At 44.1% G+C, this 22175-nt stretch overlaps 1 protein-coding gene across 3 annotated transcripts in view; it reads left to right on the top strand.

Moving 5' to 3' along the window:
• vps50 (VPS50 EARP/GARPII complex subunit) overlaps nucleotides 1–22175 on the top strand; it is a 137970-nt gene that overhangs the window by 42050 nt on the left and 73745 nt on the right. For all 3 annotated transcript variants that reach the window (XM_048229255.1, XM_048229256.1, XM_048229254.1), the window contains exons 12-13: nucleotides 3812–3952; nucleotides 17379–17514. In XM_048229255.1, the coding sequence (XP_048085212.1) occupies nucleotides 3812–3952; nucleotides 17379–17514 (277 nt within the window). The remainder of the gene's footprint in view (nucleotides 1–3811; nucleotides 3953–17378; nucleotides 17515–22175) is intronic.

The raw sequence follows: 22175 nt of genomic DNA, 5'->3' as shown, positions 1-22175 counted from the left end.
TGTACACTCTCCCCACCCACCCACTCCACACCACCCACACCACTCTACACTTATAACTCCCCCCATCCACCCCACACCACCCACACCCACAGCCTTGCTCACAGCTCATTCATGCAGAGCTTTAGTGCAGCTCAGTCCCACCTAGCTCTGTCCCACATGTATGTCCCATTCTGCTCAATATTCTATGACCCCCTATGGCAGTCTCTGAGCCTCATGGAGCCCCTAACAAGGAATGAGATGCAGCACAGCTGACACACATAAACACACCCAACTACAGACAGACCGACATTCGAACAGAAACAAACACACACACACACACACACACACACACACACAGTATTTTTCAACTATTTTTTCGGACCAAGGCCTGTTCTGCACAGTATTCAATTTTCTCAGATGACATCTTTGAGCCAGACACTGAGATTTCACTTTAATTTAATGAGGAAAATAGGATCTGAAAGGGCCCGTGCGTGCTTGGCAGCACTCCGTCTCTGATTAGGCTCTTTTTCTTCTCCTAACTCTCTCTTCTCACCAACAGAGACGTCAGCGCAGGGTTATTTTAGTGACTGCGTTGCGTCACGGTTACCACATTGAGACTGCACAGTCGTTAAAGTCTGAAAGCTCTCAGATCCAAGGATCTATCGATGGGACGTGTCTTCACACACACACAGGTACACACACACACATACACACATCGTGTCAACCCAGCGTCAGCAAAAGCTAAAAGCTCAGCTCTGACTTGCCCTTGAGCATACATATACACACACACGCACATACACACACACACACACACACATACACACAAACCAGAGACTTTCTCTCCACAGACCCAGAAGCATACTGCTTTGTCCGTGCCATCTGCAGTTAGTCTAACAAGCTCAGGCCCTCATCCAACTTTCATGCTGTGTGCTTCACTTTTGCCGCTGCCGCTGTTTTTTTTAGACAATGTCATTTTGCTCCAGTTGATACTCATGGCACCTTGCAGATTTCGACTAAGACTTGTAAGAACCTCTCATGTCCTCTCTCCCTCTCTCTCTCCCTCTCTCTCTCCCTCTCTCTCTCCCCCTCTCTCTCTCTCTCTCCCCTCTCTCTCTCTCTCTCTCTCTCTCTCTCACTCTCTCTCCCTCTCTCTCTGTCTCTCTCCATGCTGACTTTAATAACCCTTATAATTATCATCCTGTTGAGGTTTTTGATGTTGTTGTGGTGGAGCAGTAACTCATCAATTCCCCTGTGCTGCCAGTATCTCTGCCTGGTTGTTCCTGAATCGAATGCCCCAATAGCAAGAAAAGGAGCATATTCACAACCAAAGGGAAAAAAAAATGTTTTGGGGCATTTGATGGGGGTGCTGATGTAGTCTGCATGCTGTTTTAGTTTATTTATGTATACTTTATGTATATATACTTTTTTTTTTTTAATTTATTTTCCTCTTTCAATTTGCCACATGTGTGTTTTGAGGGGGCGGAGGAGAGGAGCTTAATGAACTTGTACGGAGGAGATCCCCTGTCGGCCTTCCCACTCACTCTCACCGTTTCCTCTCTCTCTCTCTCTCTCTCTCTCTCTCTCTCTCTCTCTCTCTCTCTCTCTGTAATGATTGTTCTCCCTTTCCACAATGCTCTCTCTCCTTTGGAATGTTCCCCTTGCCGCTCAGCAGAAGTGTTTCTTAATAAATCAACTCCTCTAAGTGAGTCAGGGCTTATCCAGCAGGGGTCTGTGTGTGTCTGTGTGTGTGTGTGTGTGTGTGTGTGTGTGTGTGTGTGTGTCTACCTGTGTGTGTGTGTGTGTGTGTCTGTCCGTGTGTGTCTACCTGTGTGTGTGTGTGTGTGTGTGTGTGTGTGTGTGTGTGTGTGTGTGTGTGTGTGTGTGTGTGTGTGTGTGTGTGTGTGTGAGTCTGTGTACGTGTTTGTCTGTGTGTGTGTCACTCTGCTAGGCTTCTCCTCCTCACCTGCCCTCCACCTCCTCCCTTTCTCCTCCTATCCTCCACCTCCACCCCCTCTCCTCCTCTCCTCTACCTCCTTCCCCTCCTCCCCCTCTCCTCTCCCTCCCCCCCTCTCCTCCCCTCCCCTTCTCTTCCACCTCCACCCCCTCTCCTCCTCTCTTCTACCTCCTTCCCCTCCTCCTCCTCTCCTCCCCCTCCTCTTCTCCTCTCCTCCTCCTCTCCTCACCTCTGAGGCCAGTCTCCCAGTCACTCCACATTTCCTCCTCACCCGTCCACCTGTCTCTCAGTGGGATTGCTTTTCTCAGCTTGATCAGTCATCTCTCCTTTTCCTTACTTCTCTGTACCTCTCTGTGTCTCAATCTCTCTCTCTCTCTCTCTCTCTCTCTCTCTCTCTCTCTCTCTCTCTCTCTCTCTCTCTCTCTCTCTCTCTCTCACGTCCCTGTTGTCACTCTAACTCCTATATTTGTGTCTATAAATACACATCCATACCCCAACCCAGTCGTCGGGTGTCTACTACTTAGCCTCCATTGGCAGCCACACTGGAGCAAATGGCTCAGCCACCCTCACATCACTCCCGGGGCCTTAGACAACCTTTAACGACCGCCAAGGTGACTCAGTAGGGTCTTGCTGGTTCTGTCCGAGAATTCGTGATTACTCACTCTTCGGTAGTGGTGGTAGTGGTGGTGACTCAGTGAGGTGTGTGTGTGTGTTGTGTGTGTGTGTGTGTTGTGTGTGTGTGTGCGTGTAAGAGAGAGAGAGTGTGTGTGTGTGTGTGTGTGTGTGTGTGTGTGTGTGTCGGACAGGCGAAGTGTGTGCCAGCACCATTGAGGCTTCATTTGCGTGCTGCCACTAAGGTTTGTCTCACACTGTCGAGGGAAGCACCACGTCCTGGTGGGGGCCGTGAAAGGCCCCAGGAAAGCTGCTTGCATGACATGCACATTGTGGGTGTGTGTGTGTGTGTGTGTGTGTGTGTGTGTGTGTGTGCGTGTGTGAGTGTCTGCCTGCGTGTGTGTTAGTCACCTGAAGTGAGGGAGAAGATAGAAAAAGACAGACCTAGTGAATGCGTTCAGCGGCTCAGTGATTTTAAAAGAATGCCTGAAAGGCAAGTAATGGGAGGGAAAGAATGGCCGCCCCCTGAGACGGCTGCATTAAACCAGAGTTGGAAAAAGAGACATTGATTACAGTGTAGGATTCTCAGGGCTGAGGTGAATCTAAAATAACCACACTGATTAAACAGAAGGACTTAGCAGGACACACACACATACACACACACACACACACACACACACACACACACATTCCACACACACACATACACCTCCCCCTCATCCATGTCTGCCTCTTCATACACCCTCAAAAACCTGCTAGCGATAAATTCCTCTTAGGGATGGTCTCTGTTTTTCTGTTTAACGTTCACACATCATCAGACATGAAAGCTCTTGGTTACTGCCCACATGTTCTCTCATAAGAAACCTTTTGATATGCACCATCGTCAGAAGAACGCTAAATCTGTCTGCTGTGAGTTTAGAAAAAAAGAGAGAAAGGACAAGCAGTACACACATTGTAGAGGTGCTTCCTAGAATAGTTCAAAGCTACAAAAGTGAATAGTTGAACATAGTTGAATTGCAGTTACTCTGAATTATTATTATTATTATTATTATTATTATTATTATTATTATTATTATTAGCTTTATTTGTATAGCACCTTTCATACACAGAATGTAGCTCAAAGTGCTTTACATTTGGAGCATGTAACACAATAATACTTAACACCAATGTTTCAACTGTTTCAGTGCATTGTGATGCCTGGTTCTACAGAGCTGCCGTTACCATCTACCTCACTGTCCCCTTGTTCTCCCCTACTTCCTTTTGCAGACGGCGATGGACCAGCTCCACATGCACTTCACCCAGGCCATCCACAACACTGTGTTCCAGGTGGTGCTGGGCTACGTGGAGCTGTGTGCTGGCAACGCTGACACCAAGTTCCAGAAGATGCAGTACAAAGACCTCTGCACGGTACTTTTTTCCTCTCTCTCTCTCTCTCTCTCTCTCTCTCTCTACCTCTCTCACTCTCTATTCCTTTCTCTCTCTCACTCTCTTTGTTCATGTGAATTTGTTCTGCACTATTATTATCATTTGTTTTTTGTTCTTTCTACTCGGAAGTACTAAGAAAGGTGAGTTCAGAGTTACGACACCTGTCCAAGCAGGATGGGATGACGGGAGTGGGTGGTTGAAGTGAATTGAAGCTGTGAGAGTCCTTGAGTGTCTGAGGATATCTGTAAAATTACACTGATCAGCTGAGACTGGAGCACCGGAGGCATGTTCAAAATAGCAACTGCAAATTTTCAAATTTGTCACTCTTACTGTAAGTGCTTGCTAAGTGAACACATGAACACACACATACACACACACACACAGTCTTCGCAGGGAGTTCTCAGTAAACAAATGTGAATACTGGAATTTATTTTGACTGAATTTGGATTTTATACATGAAAAACAAGAGAAAGAATGGGAAAAGAGCACATAAACAGACAGGAACAGTGCAAGGACGTGTTGCTAGGACGTGTTGACAACTTAACAGGAATTGGAAATGTCACGTAAGAGAAAAGGGAAAACAAAGGAAGCAGAGGTGAACGAGTGGAGAGAGAGAGAGAGAGAGAGAGAGACACAAATGGAGAGAACATGAAAGTGGTGAAGAGACAGTGATGCAGAGAGGAGGTGATGAGAAAGAGAGATGGAGAGGAAGGAAGCAAGATGAAGACGGAAGACCAAGGAAACAGATATCGCTTGAAAGGTTTTTATTCACAGTGTTTATGGGGTAATTAATTTCCGCACTCATGGGAAACGGCCTCAATGGGGGCAGCCTCTTGGGGAGGGGGCACACTGCCCAATCCATCTGGAAATGAATAACGCTCTCTCTTTCTCTCTGTCTCTCTTTCTCTCTCTCTCTCTCTCTCTCTCTCTCACCCCCTCAAGCCTATGCTGCTTATCGAGTTTAATAATGGAGATGTCTGCCAGAACCTTTTTACGGCCTAATTTAATGCTGTGTTTCAAATGAATGGCCATTCACCTCCACAGGGTTAGAGGGTTTCATTTGAGCAAACTCGACGTGAAGTCTTTGAGATGTACAGCAATCTGTCAGTAGTCAGCCTGTCTGTACATCTGTCTTCCTGGTCGTCCATTCCCTAGTTTCTTGTGGCCTGTTCCAATTGAAAGTCTGCGGTATTTTGAGTGCTCAGAGTTAACACAGAAAAAAAAAGGTTTGGTTTAAAGACATCCATTTTGGAAAACCTTTTTTAGTGAGACCATGCACGCATGTTAACTTCTGTGCATAAATCAGGTAGAAGTCACACTGAAACTTGAGGCAGTTATGGAGTTGCATTTCAAAGAAAAAAGTTTGGGTGCTGCGATAGCTCATGCTTTTTAATAACCTTGTCAAAGTTTGTCATTGACAGTCTTAAGCTACAAGCATAATAGTCTTTTCAAAGGGTACAGGCATAGACGTAACTGCTCTCTCCCAAATTCCCTGCACCTGTAATTTAAGACCATTCAAAACTTCCCATTTTTTACTCTGTCATTCAGAGAGAAATGAAACGGTGGCCATCTTCTTCACCTGTCAGTTTTCTCATTTCCCAGCAGATAGAGAGTGGCTGTGCCATTGAGAACATGTTTTTTTCGTCGTCTTTTGAAACACATTTCCAAAATAATTTGATTCCAGATGGTACCACCTCCAGTTTTTTTAAAAATGTATATATATATATTTGATTTAAAGCCTCTCTGGGAACATGGAGGATGTTATCTGCTCCATCTCGAGAACAGGGCTTAGCTACTCCTTGATGTAGCCTAACTTGAACTCGATTAACTGGCCACACCCAAATACTATATGCATACAAACCTTAATTCACATATGAATCAGCCGTGTCTCGTGGTCTGTCTGGGGGGTGTAAGAGACTAAGCATCTCTCCGGCTAAATCAGTGACTCAACCATCTCCCGAGTCTTAATTGTGTTAGGGGTACCTGCTTGTGCACTGTTGGTGTAGGAGGAATTTTCATAATCCTGGTGTCAGCCAAAGGTAACATTTTCCTTTGACTTTTGAAAAGGTCATATTTATGATATAGATCTGCACCTGTTTCAATATCACAGTCTGAAAATCATATGCATCCTTACTGAGGTATACCATGTCATATATTTCGGGATATATATGTATGTGTGGGTTTGTGACCAAAGACGAGTTACTACTTTCTACATGACTAAATATGCAGCTGCACCTGTTTCAATATTGCTGTCTTCTGAAAATCATATACATACTTACGCAGGTATTCTAGGTCATATATCTTTCTGCATACTGTATGTATGTGTCCAAAGATGAGTCACTATGGGTTTGTCTACACCGACACAGTATTTATGCGTCTAGGGTTCAGACCATCTTCATATTCATTTTTCAATTCAACTGTGGCATTGTACACAAGCAATTCATCTGGGGAAAATTCTTTCCATATTCTCTGTTATTTTCTTTTTGGTTTCACTGGAATGCTCTTCTACCTTGTGAGACTTTAACATTGTCAGTTCGCTAAGGTCTGGTGCGTTCTGCTTCAGTGCCCAGACTACAGATTGATTCAGAGTGTCACACACAGGGGCTTCCTGATTGATCGGACTGGAAGGCAAGCCATCGTGCAGACCCGCCTGCATGTTAACCAGTGAAAAAATGGGGTCACACAGTTTGCACTTGTCGTATAAGAGCTCAGAGGACTCCGCTGAAGTGTGAGGATTGTCAAGAGCAGTTTGTATGTCATTATGGCAATATATGTCGTCTCTGAAAACCTCCAAAGGCATCTTAAGCCCCCGTCCCCCCGACTTGTGCCTCTTGTAGTTAGAATAGTCAGAAGGTTGTAGTATGTAGTTGTGGGAATATGGCTCTGTTTGAGACTTCTACTCAGACAGACCCTTGGCTCTCTGAAGCCTCGGTCTCCTCCACGACTGCCGAGCAGCCGTCAAGGCGACTCGACGCAGCAGACTCGGGAGGCCGCCGGGGGAACCGCTATGCAAATCAGTGCGCCCACCAGCAGCCCTCCTCTTACGACCTTTAACCCCGAAGTGGTAATTAATTAAAATTCAAGGGGATGCCACTGCAAAGGTCACTCCTAATGCGGGGAAAGGGGAAGCGGCTGATGAATTTTACATCACGCCATCGTTACCTGCTCCATTCTGTCGCTCTTTCATGCTGTCTGTGTCTTTGCCTCATACACCCCCCACTCCTCATCCCTCCATCCCTCCATTCCTCAATCCCTACATCCCCCTCTTCTGGTCTCCCTTACCCTTCACTGTATCGTAGTCTTCTTACCTCCTTTATTTTCCACTATGCTCAGTTTGGCCCGGAGTAAACACATTTACACAACACACCCATTCTCTGTCGCTGTCCACCGCAGCTGGTTCATTACCCTGCGTATAACACAGCAGTAGCATGATAATGACCAGGTTTGACCACGACCTGATCTGACCTCCTTTGGCTGTCCTTGATTGGTCTGCTGTCCACCAAGTAAGACCTGTTTTTTTTTATTTTTGTTCTTTTCTCATTTTCTTGTTTTGTAGTGCAGGGTGATATGTAGCAAAAAAAGGTGTTTGGAACATTTCATATAGATTTTTGCAAATTATGTTTTTTCACTTCTTCAGACCCTATAGTTAGCAAAACTACCTGTTTCCAATTTTTTCCCGGACTGCACAGGTCCAAAATCCAAGATGGCGGATATATCACCAAAAATTGCAAATAATCGCCTTTTTAAACATTTTAAATGGATATATGTTAGGTATTATCATTATATACATACATTTTCTAATACAATTGAATGACTTAGGTAATAAATATGACCATGGGTGACATGAGATGTCATGATTATCAACCAGTGATTGGTGTAACCACCATTATGCTATTTATTGGCATACCCGGAAAAACACATTGACTGATTAAAAGTTTCCTTCACATAACCTAATAATCATTTGAATTAAAGTAATGTTCTGCACTCACCACAATAGATTAAATTAGATTAGATTCAACTTCATTGTCATTGCAGAGTACAAGTATGAAGACAATGAAATGTGGTTTGCGTCTAACCAGAAGTGCAAAAAAGGAGAAAAGTGCAATGTGATATACAATACAATATAAATATGTGCAGTGTATGTTAGCAGTTACTTTATAAGAGCAGAATAAATATGGCTATGTAATGTGAACAATGTATAAACAACATACATTGGGGGGGAGGTCTGCCTCCTTGTTGTCCCTGTCAAGATTGCTATGGTCGTAGACACCTCAACAGACACAGGCAAGGAGGCATCGGGCGGGGGTGGCTTTGTAGGTTGGTTGTCACCAGGATGCAGAGCTAGAGTTCAGCTGCAGGAAAGCTTCCTCTGAACCTGCTGTGCGCCTTATGCAAGCATCACTTGCCCTGGATGGCCTCAATGGAGGGGAGTGAGGAACCGGTGATGCGTTGGGCAGTTTTCACCACCCTCTGCAATGCTTTTCGGTCGTGGGCAGAGCAGTTGCCATACCAAACTGTGACACAGTTGGTAAGGATACGATTGATGGTGCAGGGGTAGAAGTTCACCATGATCTGAGGAGGCGGTGGACCTTCTTTAGCCTCCTCAGATAGAAGAGACGCTGGTAAGCCTTCTTTATCAGGGTAGAGGTGTTGAGGGTCCAAGAGAGGTCCTCAGAGATGTGGACACCCAGACTACACTCCACTTCAGTCCCATTGATGAGAATGAGGGTGTGTGCTAGCTTTAGACTTCCTAAAGTCCACAATGAACTCTTTGGTCTTCAATAATTCTGTTAACAGGACTTGCAGGAAATTGTGGGAACATATGAATTTGTTGATTAAATGCAAGCCTAATGCTGCCCACTACAGCTAAGTCTGCCTTCATCCATGAATTGTGACTGGTTTCAGAAACAGCATCATCTGAACAATCTACAGAGAGTAGCTCAGTGCAATTAACACACACATTGGATAGCATCTTAATAGATGGCATGACTGTTGTGCTGGAGATGGTTGTCAGGAAAAGTGACATGAACTGTTGCTAAGATCTGGCAGAATGCTTCTTTGAAAATGTTGAAAGTGAGGCACGAGGCTACAATGACATATAGGCTACTTATTATTTAACAACTATACCATCACAAACTCCATGAAAGACAGGACGAGACAGGTCGATACAATGGGACAAAGCACATGATGAGGGATACAAAATACAAGACTACACCAATCAAAGACTTTAAAGCTTTCTGGGATCGAAGGAAACCAAAGCCAACCTCGTCCTCTACCTTGCTCATAAAGTTGTTGAACTATGTAAACTGCCAGTCACAGTTCACACACACAAAGGTGGCAGTAGCAGTAAGTCATTTTGGCAAAACCCCACATATCTACACATGTCACACAGATGTCTTGGTGCTTGCCCTTCGCAGGGTACCAGACATCAACAAAGACAGTCTCATTATCATGGGCACTGGAGAACGTCGACAAAAGATACATCTCGGCCTAGAAATCTTGACGCACCCTAGTGGCAGCAAATGTAATTTCTAGCCAGGGTCTAGCAACTCTCAGTTGGCTTGTGAGGTGGAAAAACCAAACTTTGGTCCAGCCAATCACATCGTACATAGAGTCGATGGACCTATCGGGTATCCTATATCCTGTCAGGAAATTGAAAGACAACCGTTTGTCCCGCCATTTACTGTTTATCCCGTGGGAAAGGAAAGGTTTCTGTTTCAAGTCAATCAAGTCATGATGATGTCATTAACACACTTTGTAGGCTTGTAGTAGGTCCTCATCCATCTCCAGACGTGTTAGCTGGATGTGAGAAATGTGTGTGTCAGCTCCTCAAAACATGGTTTTCAAACAGCTAAAGCCCTTCAGTGGAACTCGGGAACTAGGGAAATCCCATCCCTATGATTGTCCTACCATCGCCTATTGCTGTCCCCATGCTCGGATTCCTGCCCGCGCAGCCTAGAGACCCACTACTTGCTCGATGACAACTCCTAATCCCTATGGACAATTCATCCCCTACACTGGACTATTTGAACTTAACACTAAATAGGATTCATGCATTATCATACTGGTTATGTAACCATCTAACCACTTTGTAACATATACCTCAGGTGGCTTTAAATACCATGTTCTATTCTCTGTATATAGACCTTACTGTCCTGTAACTGACCCCAGGCAGATGGGTCAGGCCCTTGAGTCGTGGATCTGCTTAGGGTTTCATCCGATATGTTTCTCCAATTCTTGCGAGTTTTTCCTCGCCCCTGTTACTCATTGGCTCTGTCTGTGTTTAACACTCTGTAAAGCGTCATGAGACATGGGTAATGTTTTGACGCTCTATAAGTGAAATTAAGTTGAAATTGAAATTCTGAGAGCACACAGGCAAGCAAATGTTTGGGCACATACAGATACAGTGCCTGCTCCAAAGATTCTTGACTCACTCACTGGGATGGAGGCAAATTGTTGATGGGCAATAGGCTCCTGTTCTGTCAAAACTTCCACCAGCACCACAGGCTGTTGTGGAGCTTGTGAAGTGCTGTTGTCTTGCCAGCCAATGCAGTGGAGGGTGTTCTTGCAAGAGTAACAACTTACCATTCACACAACTTTGCAGGTGTGAAGGCTCTGAGGAGATGTGCACCAATATTAAAAAGACAGTGACAGTGGTAAGGATAAATACTTGAGTGACAATGTTTTGTTGAACTCTTCAATAATGAAACAAAATGCAGATTTTTTTAATGTTTTTCTATTTTTCCCATTTTTTCTCCAAATTTCTTGGCAAATGATGCAATACATCTTTTGTAAATAGTCTGTATCACACTTGTCTACCTTATTATGTGTATATTTATCAAAAAAATTGACCACTTTAAGCCTTTATATTATTTTTCTGCATATATTGTCCACCATCTTGAATTTTGGCACTGAAAATGAAGAAAAAACAGGTTGTTTTGTATTCAATGAGGTCCTAGCAAGTAAAAAATCACCAGTTGCAAAAATCTATATGAACCGTTCCTAAAATTGCACGATTCCCCATACTATTGGATTAATGGTTGTCATTCTTAAAGCAACATTTCAGGCAGTCACTATGTTAAGGTGATTATGATGTCAACTGCACATTTTCCCCGAGTCTTAATTTAGAAACTGACCTTGGGATTGTCACTGATACCTTCATGGGTGACAACTCCGCTTTGCATTCCACGCACTGGTCATTATCTTGAGAAAGTTTGCTCATTTCCACAGCATGTTTCTTCCTCTCGATGGCTGAATTAATAAGGAGCATGCTGCTCCGCTTTGTGCTGGGTCTCTCATTTGTAAAGAGCACCTGCCTTCATTTGCTTTTTTCCACTGTTATCATTAGCACACCAGACTGTGTCTCTCATTCCTCCTCCTCCTCCTCCTACTCCTCCTCCTACTCCTCCTCCTCCTACTCCACCAGCCAAGTTCTGAGAGTTTTGTTCAGGATGTCGAGGCATTCAGGGCCTATCAAAAAAAGCTTATCAGTCTTCAGTCTTCTGCCCCACCCCACAAGCGTTTTTCTTTTTTTCCTTCCCTCCCTTCTCTGCTCGGACCGCTCTTTGCACAGAATAGCGATGAGCGTGATCGTCATTAGCGAACAGTGAAACTCGGTGCCTTTCGGCTAGCTGCATGAGTGCGCTAACTCCCTCTGTCAATGACTGAGCCTTTGGGGTGCATGGCTCTGCACCTAATATGAAATCCTTTAATTATGCAACTCTTGCTAATGCCTCTTAATGTAAATTAGGCAATACGTGTAGAGGGGCATCAGAGCACTCTACCTTCCTACTAGTAGAGAGAGAGAATTGTTTAAGTCATAATATCAGGTAGAGTTCAGCTATTGACATTGTGTAGTTTGGAGAGTGTGACATTAGCTTAGAAAGCCACAAGAACTATACAACTATACATTTCTTGAATTTCCCCTGGGGATCAATAAAGTATCTATCTATCTATCTATCTATCTATCTATCTATCTATCTATCTTTCTGATTAACACTTAAGATAATCCTCTTATAATGTTGGTGAATCTCATTGAGATTTCATTAGGATTTCAAATATTGCATTAGACCCATCTGTAGTTCCTGCAGCTGCCCAGCGAGGGACATGACCCTTGTGGGAGGAGGCTAGCTGAATGTCTTCTGATTGCACTGCTTCTTTGCTCCTGCATGGGTGAACCTGCCCCACCCAATCTCAGCCCACACCACCCTTGTTGCAGATGAAAGAAGAACATTTGATGAATTCCATCTATTAGCTTGGCGACTGCTACACCAACGTGCACTGATAAGGGAGGGCATGCGTTGATAGCGTTAACATTCACTGTGAATGAGCATGAGAAGTGATGGATAGATAGATAGATAGATAGATAGATGGATGGATGGATATTCATATGTTGTGGAGACCTTAAATATTGCCACAGCATAATCAAGTATTGCATTTGTGGGTAAAATATTGACTGATGCCATATGGGTACAAGAACTACTCTATAATACCCTCAATATCCCCTTTTTTGCTCTTAGTTCTGAATGCACAGTAGGGCATTACATAAAACCAATTTTATCATACTGAGGACTGTCAGACTGTTTATCTCCCATCCTACAAAGTAAGTTAAGTCTAGGAATACTACTTTTTGAGATATTATATTATATTATATTATATTATATATATATATATATATATATATATAAAAAGATATTAATGCCCAAACAAGTTTCCAAGATAAAGCAGTTTCGAGAATAACTTGTAATAACTTCAAGGGCAAAAACATATGGAAACAGTGGAATTGAACAAAAATATTTTAAGGAGTTTTGGGATATAAACAAATTTAGAGCGAAATCTGAGATGTAGTGTAACCATTTCCCTCCATTCTGTCTGATTTGACACGGAATGATCCATATGTGTTTTTGAGGGGCCATCTGGGGTCACACGTGGACACCACAGTGAGCCACAATAGCTTGTGTGGAATTGCCACACCATCAAACCCATCACGTTGTGTTCCTATGTATTTGTATGTAGGACAGAGAATGTGCTAGCAAGTGATTGTAAATGCTTCATGCAGTATTTCTCTGATGAGCTGGAATATGAAAGGTTTAATGTAATTGGGTGGTACCATATGCTCAGCGTAGTAATAGGCTCAGTGATATGCCCTACCTCACGGTTGTGGATATCGGAGTCTCATCAGTGTCTAGTTGTGATAAGTACCTGAAGGGGCAGAATAACAATTAGGTAACAGATTCCTGTGCATTTGAAGAGATTATTTCATCAGGCCTAAAATATGAGTGAAAGCATTTCAAAGCCCTTTATCTTTCTATGTGCTCATTATTTGTTTGAATGATCCACTTTTACAAAGAAATATGGGGTCATTGAGTCTTTGTGATGAGAAATGCCCCTCGGGTTTACAGTGCATGCTGGACATAGTCTGTTGTAAGAAGTAGCTGAGACTTTATTTATTTGCTCTTATTGTTGCAGTGTGGTTGACGTAATAGGTGTTTCCAAAGAGCAGCCTAGGCTGACTCTAAAATGATCTACGTTTTGCTGGGACTGAATTAATGTGTTGGATTCTCCACTATGAAGTCTCCATCGATGGAGGGGGGTGGGGTGGTAGGGAGGGGATGGGCTCTGGCAACTTTGCTGGCTTTGCAGATCCTCAAGATTGCTGACACTATTTTTCACTTTTGTCTTTAAAAAAAAAAAATCCCTGCTTCTCCTTCCTTGCAGTTTTTGCAGCAACATGGGCACGTCTCTGGATGAAGTGAATCAGCTGAAGCTTTGGCTTGTAGAGTGGGTGGCGTGAGTTGAAGTGTTTGTGGGGGTGGCACAGCAGGGTTGCAGGCCTTTTCAGTAAATCTTTCCTTTCACTGAACCAACCCTCCTTGTTGTCATTCACACAAATACTCCCTTTCAGCTAAAGAGTGACCATGTAGTGTGAGATCAGTGCCTTAGAACAAGGAGATTTGCACATGCAGCGACGACCTAGCTATCACTTTTTTGGGCAATTCCATGTCCCCAAGTACTGTAACAGGTAAGTGGGGTGAAGTGAAGTGGTCGGCTGGCTCCCAGCAGATCCTATTCCACTCACCGGAGGCTCTTTCCATTCCTATTCCCCTGGTGTGTTTGCCTTTAGCCTCTGATAGCCTGGGATGATGGCCACTGAAAGGATGTAATTTTCTCTTATCTGGGATTGCTGAAGATCCACCCCTCCCTCCATCCCTTACCACCCCCTCTCAGAAGTGTTCCCACACCCGGTCATCATCACCAAGCAACAGCGCCTGATTTCAGCTCCCGTGGCAACAAGTCAAATCAAGAGAGCAAGAGAAATAGACACATATATATGTTGTGAAAGGCACCCACCCCTTTTATTTTTGCCAATCACAATGACTATTAAAATGTTCCATTTCATTTCGCGGGCAGTAATTTGTGCTCTGGATTCATATTCAATGTTAGCACCTTACCTTCTCGCTCTGTGCCGATGAAGCATGGAAATTAGTTCACGTTCAGCGCAGTTCAGCTCTGTCGAGGTCACCCAGCCATTTGCGTGTGGAGAACTTTTCCACCCACAATGAAATTGTGATAAATGGGCTTGAACACTCTCTTGACATGAGCAAATCCTCCCCTGCTTTTGACTGTTCGTCGGCAAATACACTCATGAAACTCATGCATAGGTGTGAGTCAAGACGGTCTCGCCTCACTGCTTGCACATTGGATGCACCTTGTTCAAGGACATGTATTTTATGAATTATGTTGGGAGGATTTATATTGGTTAGTTTTATCTTCAAAATGGCAATCCCTCCTTTCATTGAATTATACGGTGTGTGTGTGTTCTAATTTTTCATTTTTTGGGGCCACCCACATCAAAAGTCGGCAAGAATAATGTTTTCCCCTCTTCGCGCCAACTGATCAACGTTTCAGAGAGAGTTGGAAACTGAGGGAACAGGGTCCGGCGTCTCATGGAGTTCGACCTTGTGGACATGCTGATCCCCCTTCACAGAGCATTGATTTATATTAGCTGTACTCTAATCAAATCTAGTGACGCCGACACGTAATGAAAACATAAATTTACTTGCCATCAATAGCCAGGACGAGCTCTTTAAAGGTGACTGTAAAATAACCAACCAAAGTCGATATTTGCTCACTGTGTGTGTGCTCACAACGGTATCAATCCTTTGTGAGAAATGTACAGTCCAGGAAAGCATTCACAAGTTATTGGGTTTGCTGGGACAAACTCGTTTGGAGAGATGGCCATAGGGCTTCGATTTCAGCTGTTCAAGTGCCTCCGTTTCTGCTGGTACCTCTGCAAATGATTGCTACTTTGCTAAGCTCCATTGCCAGTCTCCTCAAGCCTGCTTCTGCAGCTAACTCACATGCATGGAGTACTGTGTGGACTGATAAATTGCCATTGGATTCTAATTATCCTACGGACATTGATGATGAAGTTCAGAGTACATTATATTGAAACTAATTGAATCACTAAAGGTGAAATCACAGTGGTGTGGTAGAGAAATGAGCCATGACTCTCTCACCTGAGACAAATTCAGGTTTCATTTGAAAGGCCATCTTCTTTGTCATCATTGACCTCTAATTAGTATTCCTTTAAAATACAAGACTGACAAGTTGCTTTAGTTCAGCAGAGGAATAATTCAGTATGAAATAATTTAGGATGATAATGACTGTACATTTTTATTGGGGATGTTAATAGGAGTAACGAGGCAATCTCACTACGTCAAAGTAAATCTCTACTTTAAGCCACTGCTAGGTTCAAAATTCTAGTATGCTACTGTGGAGGGCATATACTGCACATTAAAAGTTCTTACCAGATCCATTTGGAAGTACAGCAAGCACATTGTTTCTGTTAAGGTTTTAAATGCAGATGTTTACTCCATCTCAAATCATTTGTAATTGACAGGATGGTGAGGAGATTACAACATTTTTGTGAGGGAGAGAGATGGGGATGGAGTTCCGGAAATTACCTCAGGCCGGACCCAAACCTGCGTCCCCACAGGCACCAGTGTTGGGCGCTACCACCGCACTGTAGCTTCCCCATTCACTCCTTTTTTACCCCTTACCTTTTTTCATCCCAAGTAAAGCACACTCTGTCAGGCCTTAATGTGTGTGTGTCTGTGTGTGTGTGTGTGTGTGTGTGTGTGTGTGTGTGTGTGTGTGTGTGTGTGTGTGTGTGTGTGTGTGTGGTAGTGGTTTTTAGCTTTGCCCTTTTGCCCACTTTTGGGCTCTCTTCTCAGAATCCTCTGGTGGAATGATAATGCTTCCCAGGTTGGTTTGAGGTTAAGGCTTTGCACAAACTCCCATCAAAACAGCCAATCTTCTCACAAGGCTAAATGAAGGGTTGCCTATTCTTCCTCCCCCACCTCCTTCCTTCCCTTCCACAGACATCAGCCAGGCTAGAAAGTCAGCCTCCACAGCTCCCAGGCCTAGTCAAGGCCAAGCCAGCCTGCCTCCGAAAGTTACCTTTGGATTTTAGCCACAATAAATGTAAACCACGACTGAGTGCATCCATCATTGCTGCGTCTATTTTTATTGACTCCCCTTCGCTCCACTCGTCTCTTTTAACATTTCCTGAAAATGTCACACACTCAGATTTAGTGGACCGTGTCGGACAGCACCCCGGCAGACTTGAGCGGTAACGCTCGGTTAGCTTTCAAAACTCAAACCCTCCGAACAGAACCGCCGGCTTGGATCGGATCGCCTCTCCTCGCCTCGTTCCGTCTGGCCTGTGCTCACCGTTAGAAGCACCGCAATGTGTCTTTCGGGTACGAAAAAACGGTGCAACAGTGCTCTCACTAGCGGTGACGCAAAGGAAGCTTTTGCCTCGTCTCCTCCTGGGTTGTGTGGCCGTGCGACAGCGGCGGGCGGATGTGTTTCAGCGATCACGCCACAGCTGCTGGTTTGCTCTGCACCGCTGTCTTAATGAGTTCCCCGTCAGGAGCAGCGTAATGGAAAAAAAAATCCGTGCACCGTGCCTCTGCCTGGCTCTGCAATTGGTGGAGGAATTAAATCAGTAATTAAAGAGGTGTTCAGGTAGAAAAACAAAAATTTGTTGCCAAGGATTGCTTTGGTGGAGGTTCTGTCATGTGGTATTATGTTCAAGGATTTATGCAGTCTGGTAATGCAAGGTTGTTCACAGAATATACAGATAGTAGGGTCAGGTCAGTCTGAATACTTATCATTGATTAGGATCTAGTAGAGTCTATTCATATGCTAAGGCTTTGCAAGTGACGGAAGGTAATGTTTTCTGTGATTGAGTGCAGTGGTGATAGTGTGACAGTGCAATGATGAAATGAGCCTTAACCTCTCTCTCTCTCTCCTCTCTCTCTCTCTCTCTCTCTCTCTCTCTCTCTCTCTCTCTTTCTTTCCCTCTTTGTATTGGTATTTATTATTTTCATCCCTTTCTCAGCACATCACCACAGACAGCTACATCCCCTGCCTGACTGACCTCTGCAAGGCATTGTGGGAAGTGATGCTGAGCTACCACAGGACAATGCAGTGGCATGAGGAACAAGACAAGGAGGAGGCAGCCAGCCCTGACCCAGGTATGACTTCTGCCAATTCCATTCTCCCTCTACCACTATCTCCTTTGATACACTTAACTAGTGTTTATACTTCTGCACTCTCATTCCTCTGGTAGTAGTATTTATTGTTACTATCCTCCATTGTAGCTTGACTGTTATTCCTGTGCTGCAGTTTTTTTGCGTGGTAAATAATGGTTTCCTTGTTTTCTAAAATAGGTAGGTTAAAATATTATCCTTTCTTTATTTGTAAATGTTAAAATGTAAATCAGGTTTATAGGCCAAGTATACTTGCATATACAAGGAATTTGGTCTCTGCATTTATCCCATCCGTGAATTAGTGAACACACAGAGCACACAGTGAACACACAGTGAGGTGAAGCACACACTAACCCAGAGCAGTGAGCTGCCTTGCTACAGTGGCACTCCAGGAGCAGTGTGGGGTTAGGTGCCTTGCTCAAGGGCAGTTCAGCCGTGAATGTGGGCATGGGAGAGCAGTGCTCAACCACCTCCCCCGCCCACATTTTTCCTACTGGTCGGGGATTGAACCACAACCCTTCACCTAACCAGTAGGCCACGGCCGCCCAACAGCCGTGTTGGGCTAGTGAAAGTTTTGGGCCTTCAAAGCATTTTTTTGCAAGCCCTGCAAATATGCCATGCTGAAAAGGAGAAGTCTTTGGAAAGTCTGAAAACTTAAAAGCTGGAATTTCTGTTCACCACTGGAAGCTGAGCCTCTCAACTGTGCCTGTGTCGTATTATAACTCTGATATTGCCCACTTGACTCTTATTCAATTATGCCTGTCCTCATACTGCTTCTCTTTGCCGAGTGCCAAAGCCCCCCAACCTAAGGTCTTGGATAAACATTTCCCTCAAAAGCAAAAGTGACTTTCCCAGACCACCACTTCTCCCGACTTTCTTTCTTTCTTTCTTTCTTTCTTTCTTTCTTTCTTTCTTTCTTTCTTTCTGCAAACGTGGCTGACCTCTCACTCACCCACTTGGCTCTGCTTAAAGGCTGCGGTGTGGTGCAAGGTGAGGTGCTTGCAGGCAGGCCAGTGTACAAGCGCAACCTCGAACCTCAAGGTTTTTAATGGCAATCCTAAATCAATTTAAACCTGACAATGTTTTTGAGTTTGGTTGGCTTTTCATTACGAAACCGTCTTCCTTCCCCGGATGGATTTACGAGCCTATTCACGCTGATCGTTACCGCCCGGGTCGCGCTCTCTCCCTTTATATAAAGGAAAATGGCTTTCAAGCGGGCCGAGAGGTTTTGGCCAGCACTCGCTGCCTGGGGTTGACCGGGTAATTGAGACCGTGGTGATGTTGATAGTCAAGTAGAATGCATTCCACAGCGCACGCTTCGCTGGACAACTCCTTTGTTCTTGTGTTTTTAAGGTCATCGAGCAGGCCTCCAGTAGATTGCCGTTTGTACTTGGTTGACTCTGACATTGCCGAATCCAACGAGGCACTCCAAAGACATCATGTAAATTCTGGTGGTACAGAGGGAGAGAGGGAAAGTGAGTATGGGAGAGAGGAGCAGGGAGTGAGAGAAGTGGTTACACAACATTCATTTGCTCAATTCGGTATTCACTGAATACACATTCGTGAGTAAATATGATTGAAAGCCGACATTATTAGGTCTTTACCGAGCTGGGAACCTTAAGTTTGGTTATTCATCACAGCGTTCTGTTGAGTTATTCTATTTGCTGCCGTTTATTCTTTTGTCACTGCATACTCTGACTCGACTGTTCATCACAAAGTGTTTCATACTGAATGTTGAAGTCTTTTAAGGAACTGAAAACCTGGGAAAATAAATTGAATGACTTTTTGTATTCGAATGTAAAAAAGATTAAATCAATGACTCACTCCGTTAGTCTTTTTTTGTCTTTATAATACAAGAAACCACTTAAAGTGGAACACTGGTGAGGTCTAATAAACAAAGTATAAATAGCATCGCTTTTTGTATTATTATATTGAATTGCCGCTGATTCACTTTCTTTCTCTCTCTCCCTCCCTCTCTCTCTATTTCTCTTTGTTCTTTCTATCATATCTGAAAGTGTCTGTGCTGTCTGTCTGGATCATCCTTTGCCTTCTCTCTCTCACTCTCTGATCCTTTTACCTATATTCACCCGACTGTCATTCACACTCTCTCACCATTACGTGTTGACTGTCTCTCTTTATCTTAGTATCTCTCTTAGTTCTCTTCAGTCTAATTGCTTTATTCTTTTTCCCCCATTTCTTCTTTCTGGTACTCAATGAAGCATTTTGGAATTTCAGTCTAAAACTACCAATCTACCAAGCAAAAAAGTATATAAAAATGTATAAAGCTTAACAGCTGCAAACTGGTGTGTATTGACAATATTGTTGGTAATGTCCTGCTTTGACTGCTTATCTACATTTTTGTGGGGTGTTCCAACTCAAAATGCGGAATTGCACAGAGCATAGCTTGGACAGCTAGTGGGAACAGCAGGGGTGTTTATCTGGTCTTTACATAAGTGGATTCCATTGAAAATTATTTTGAAGATGATGCCAAAAGTTGTTGTTGTTGTCCCATCACTATCCTTTGACCTGCCACCTTGCTCTGCCTTCTTCCCTTTTGCTGCTGGCATCCTTCTCTCTCTTCATCTCTCTCTCATTTTCACTCTCTCTCTCTCTCTCTCTCTCTCTCTCTCTCCCCCCTCTCCTTTTTTCTCTCTCTCTCCCCCTCTCCCTGTTTTGCTCGCGTCCCCTCTCTCTCTCTCTCTCTCTCTCTCTCTCTCTCTCTCTCTCTCCCTCTCCTTTTTCTCTCTCTCTCCCCCTCTCCCTGTTTTTGCTCGCGTCCTCTCTCTCTCTCTCTCTCTCTCTCTCCCTTTTTTTTCTCTCATAGTGAAGCTTAGTAAGAGTTTGTAGTCAGGGGGTACTGAAAATGGGGTACTGAGGACACTGAAAGTAAGCATTTGCTGTCCGGACAGGCTTATCTGTGGATAAGCACGGCCATCTTGCTTGTGTCATCAGTTAGATCTCCCCACTTTGATGCTCTAGGCTGGTGAGGCAGCACACACAGAGTTCTCCCCTCCTCCTCCTCTCCCTCTCCCTCTCCCTCCCATACAGTATCCTTTATCATTGAGCTGTACTTTAGATATTGCACTCTATCCCCGTCTACTCTTCAAGGAGATAAAGAGCCATAAGCTCATGATTGATGTATTGTATGCATTTATATAAATACATTTATAATAGTTTTGTCCTTTGAAGCTGGGATAGGGGATGGAGAGGAGCGGGCCGTAAACCGTAAACACTCACTGTGCCAGTTGTTCTTTTCAGAAATAGAAAGAAATTAATTTCCCAAAAATTGTTGTTGGTGTGATTATGCTCTTCTCAGGCGTAATGACATTTCTAACTGGAACAGCTGGGGATTTGCCAGCGAGACTACATTTGGGTGTGTATGTGGGTGGGTGGGGGTCTTGTTTGAGGGGCAAGGGGACGTCTGTTACATTTTCTGCCGGCCCTGATAGGTGTCAACGGGATGGACTGAGGTAGGGGCAGGGTTGCGATCAGTCATCTTTATCGCCAGTGCAGGCTGTCCACTTGCAATCAGCCAGTTAAGCCTGCAAATGATTTGTCATCAGCGCTGTCCTTGCTGAAACTCCAAAAGTTATAGCTTTGTCCAGGTGTGTGTCTGTATACTCATACCACTCACACATATATCAGTTCTCTGTTCTCTCTCTCTCTCTCTCTTTCTCTCTTTCACCCTTTTTCACCCTTTTTCAGAATGGATGGTTCACTAGTTCCCTCTTTGGTGAAGGTTGTGGAAGCAAATAGCAATATATCTCTAATTAATGTAATGAGCCCATGAAGCGTCATAATCTTTATTGATGGTGCAGTTATCTTCCCCCCATTGTTTCTTTCACTTTTAAAATGAAACCCATCTATCCTAACCCGTCTATCCATCCTCTTCTTTTAATTAGTGAATGATTACCAGCCTTTGCTCTGAAAAGCTTTAGAAGAATTAGAGGTGACAACAATGACACACACACACACACACACACACACACACACACACCAAACCCATCTCCAGTGGAAGCCTAGGTGTTAGTTGACCCTCTTGGCTTTAACCATTAAGAACTGCTTGTCTCAGACTCACAGGCCATAAACGACACAGTGTCCGTCTGCCCCCTCACGCGCTGCAGTCAACCATGACCAGGGAAGCCGGTTACTTCACATCTGGAACATCTGGTTGAAGTTTAAAAAAACGACGAGCACAACCCACCAATGACTCTTCACAGAGAGACATGCTCAGCCAGTTCACAGGAGGAAATCTGTGGCGGTCATGTTTCCACATTGGACATATGCACTTCCTGTAGGGTTTGGTTCCCCTCTCGAGCCTTTGCTTTTTGTTTAGAAGGTGGTCCATTGTCCTCTCGTCTGGTAGGGCCATCAGACTGCCGAGTGGTAGACTCCAGGAGACTGATTGTATAACCTCTTCTGGCTCCTTATGAAGAGAGTGGAGCTTGTCTAGCCACGGATGCCAATGTCTTGTACTCCATGCTGAGGCTTTCAACAACGACTGATGGATCATGTGCTGTTCACACACACACACACACACACACACACACACACACACACACATTTCATAAACAAATGAGCTGGGGGAAAAGTGTGTGTGTGAGGAGGATGACAGAGGCTTTTATTGTTCCTAAGTCAAGGTGAGC

This window comes from Alosa alosa, chromosome 20, assembly GCF_017589495.1.
Source record: "Alosa alosa isolate M-15738 ecotype Scorff River chromosome 20, AALO_Geno_1.1, whole genome shotgun sequence".
Classification (NCBI taxonomy): domain Eukaryota; kingdom Metazoa; phylum Chordata; class Actinopteri; order Clupeiformes; family Clupeidae; genus Alosa; species Alosa alosa.
The sequence above is the reverse complement of the archived record's forward strand: the minus strand, read 5'-3'. Positions and strand labels throughout refer to the sequence as shown.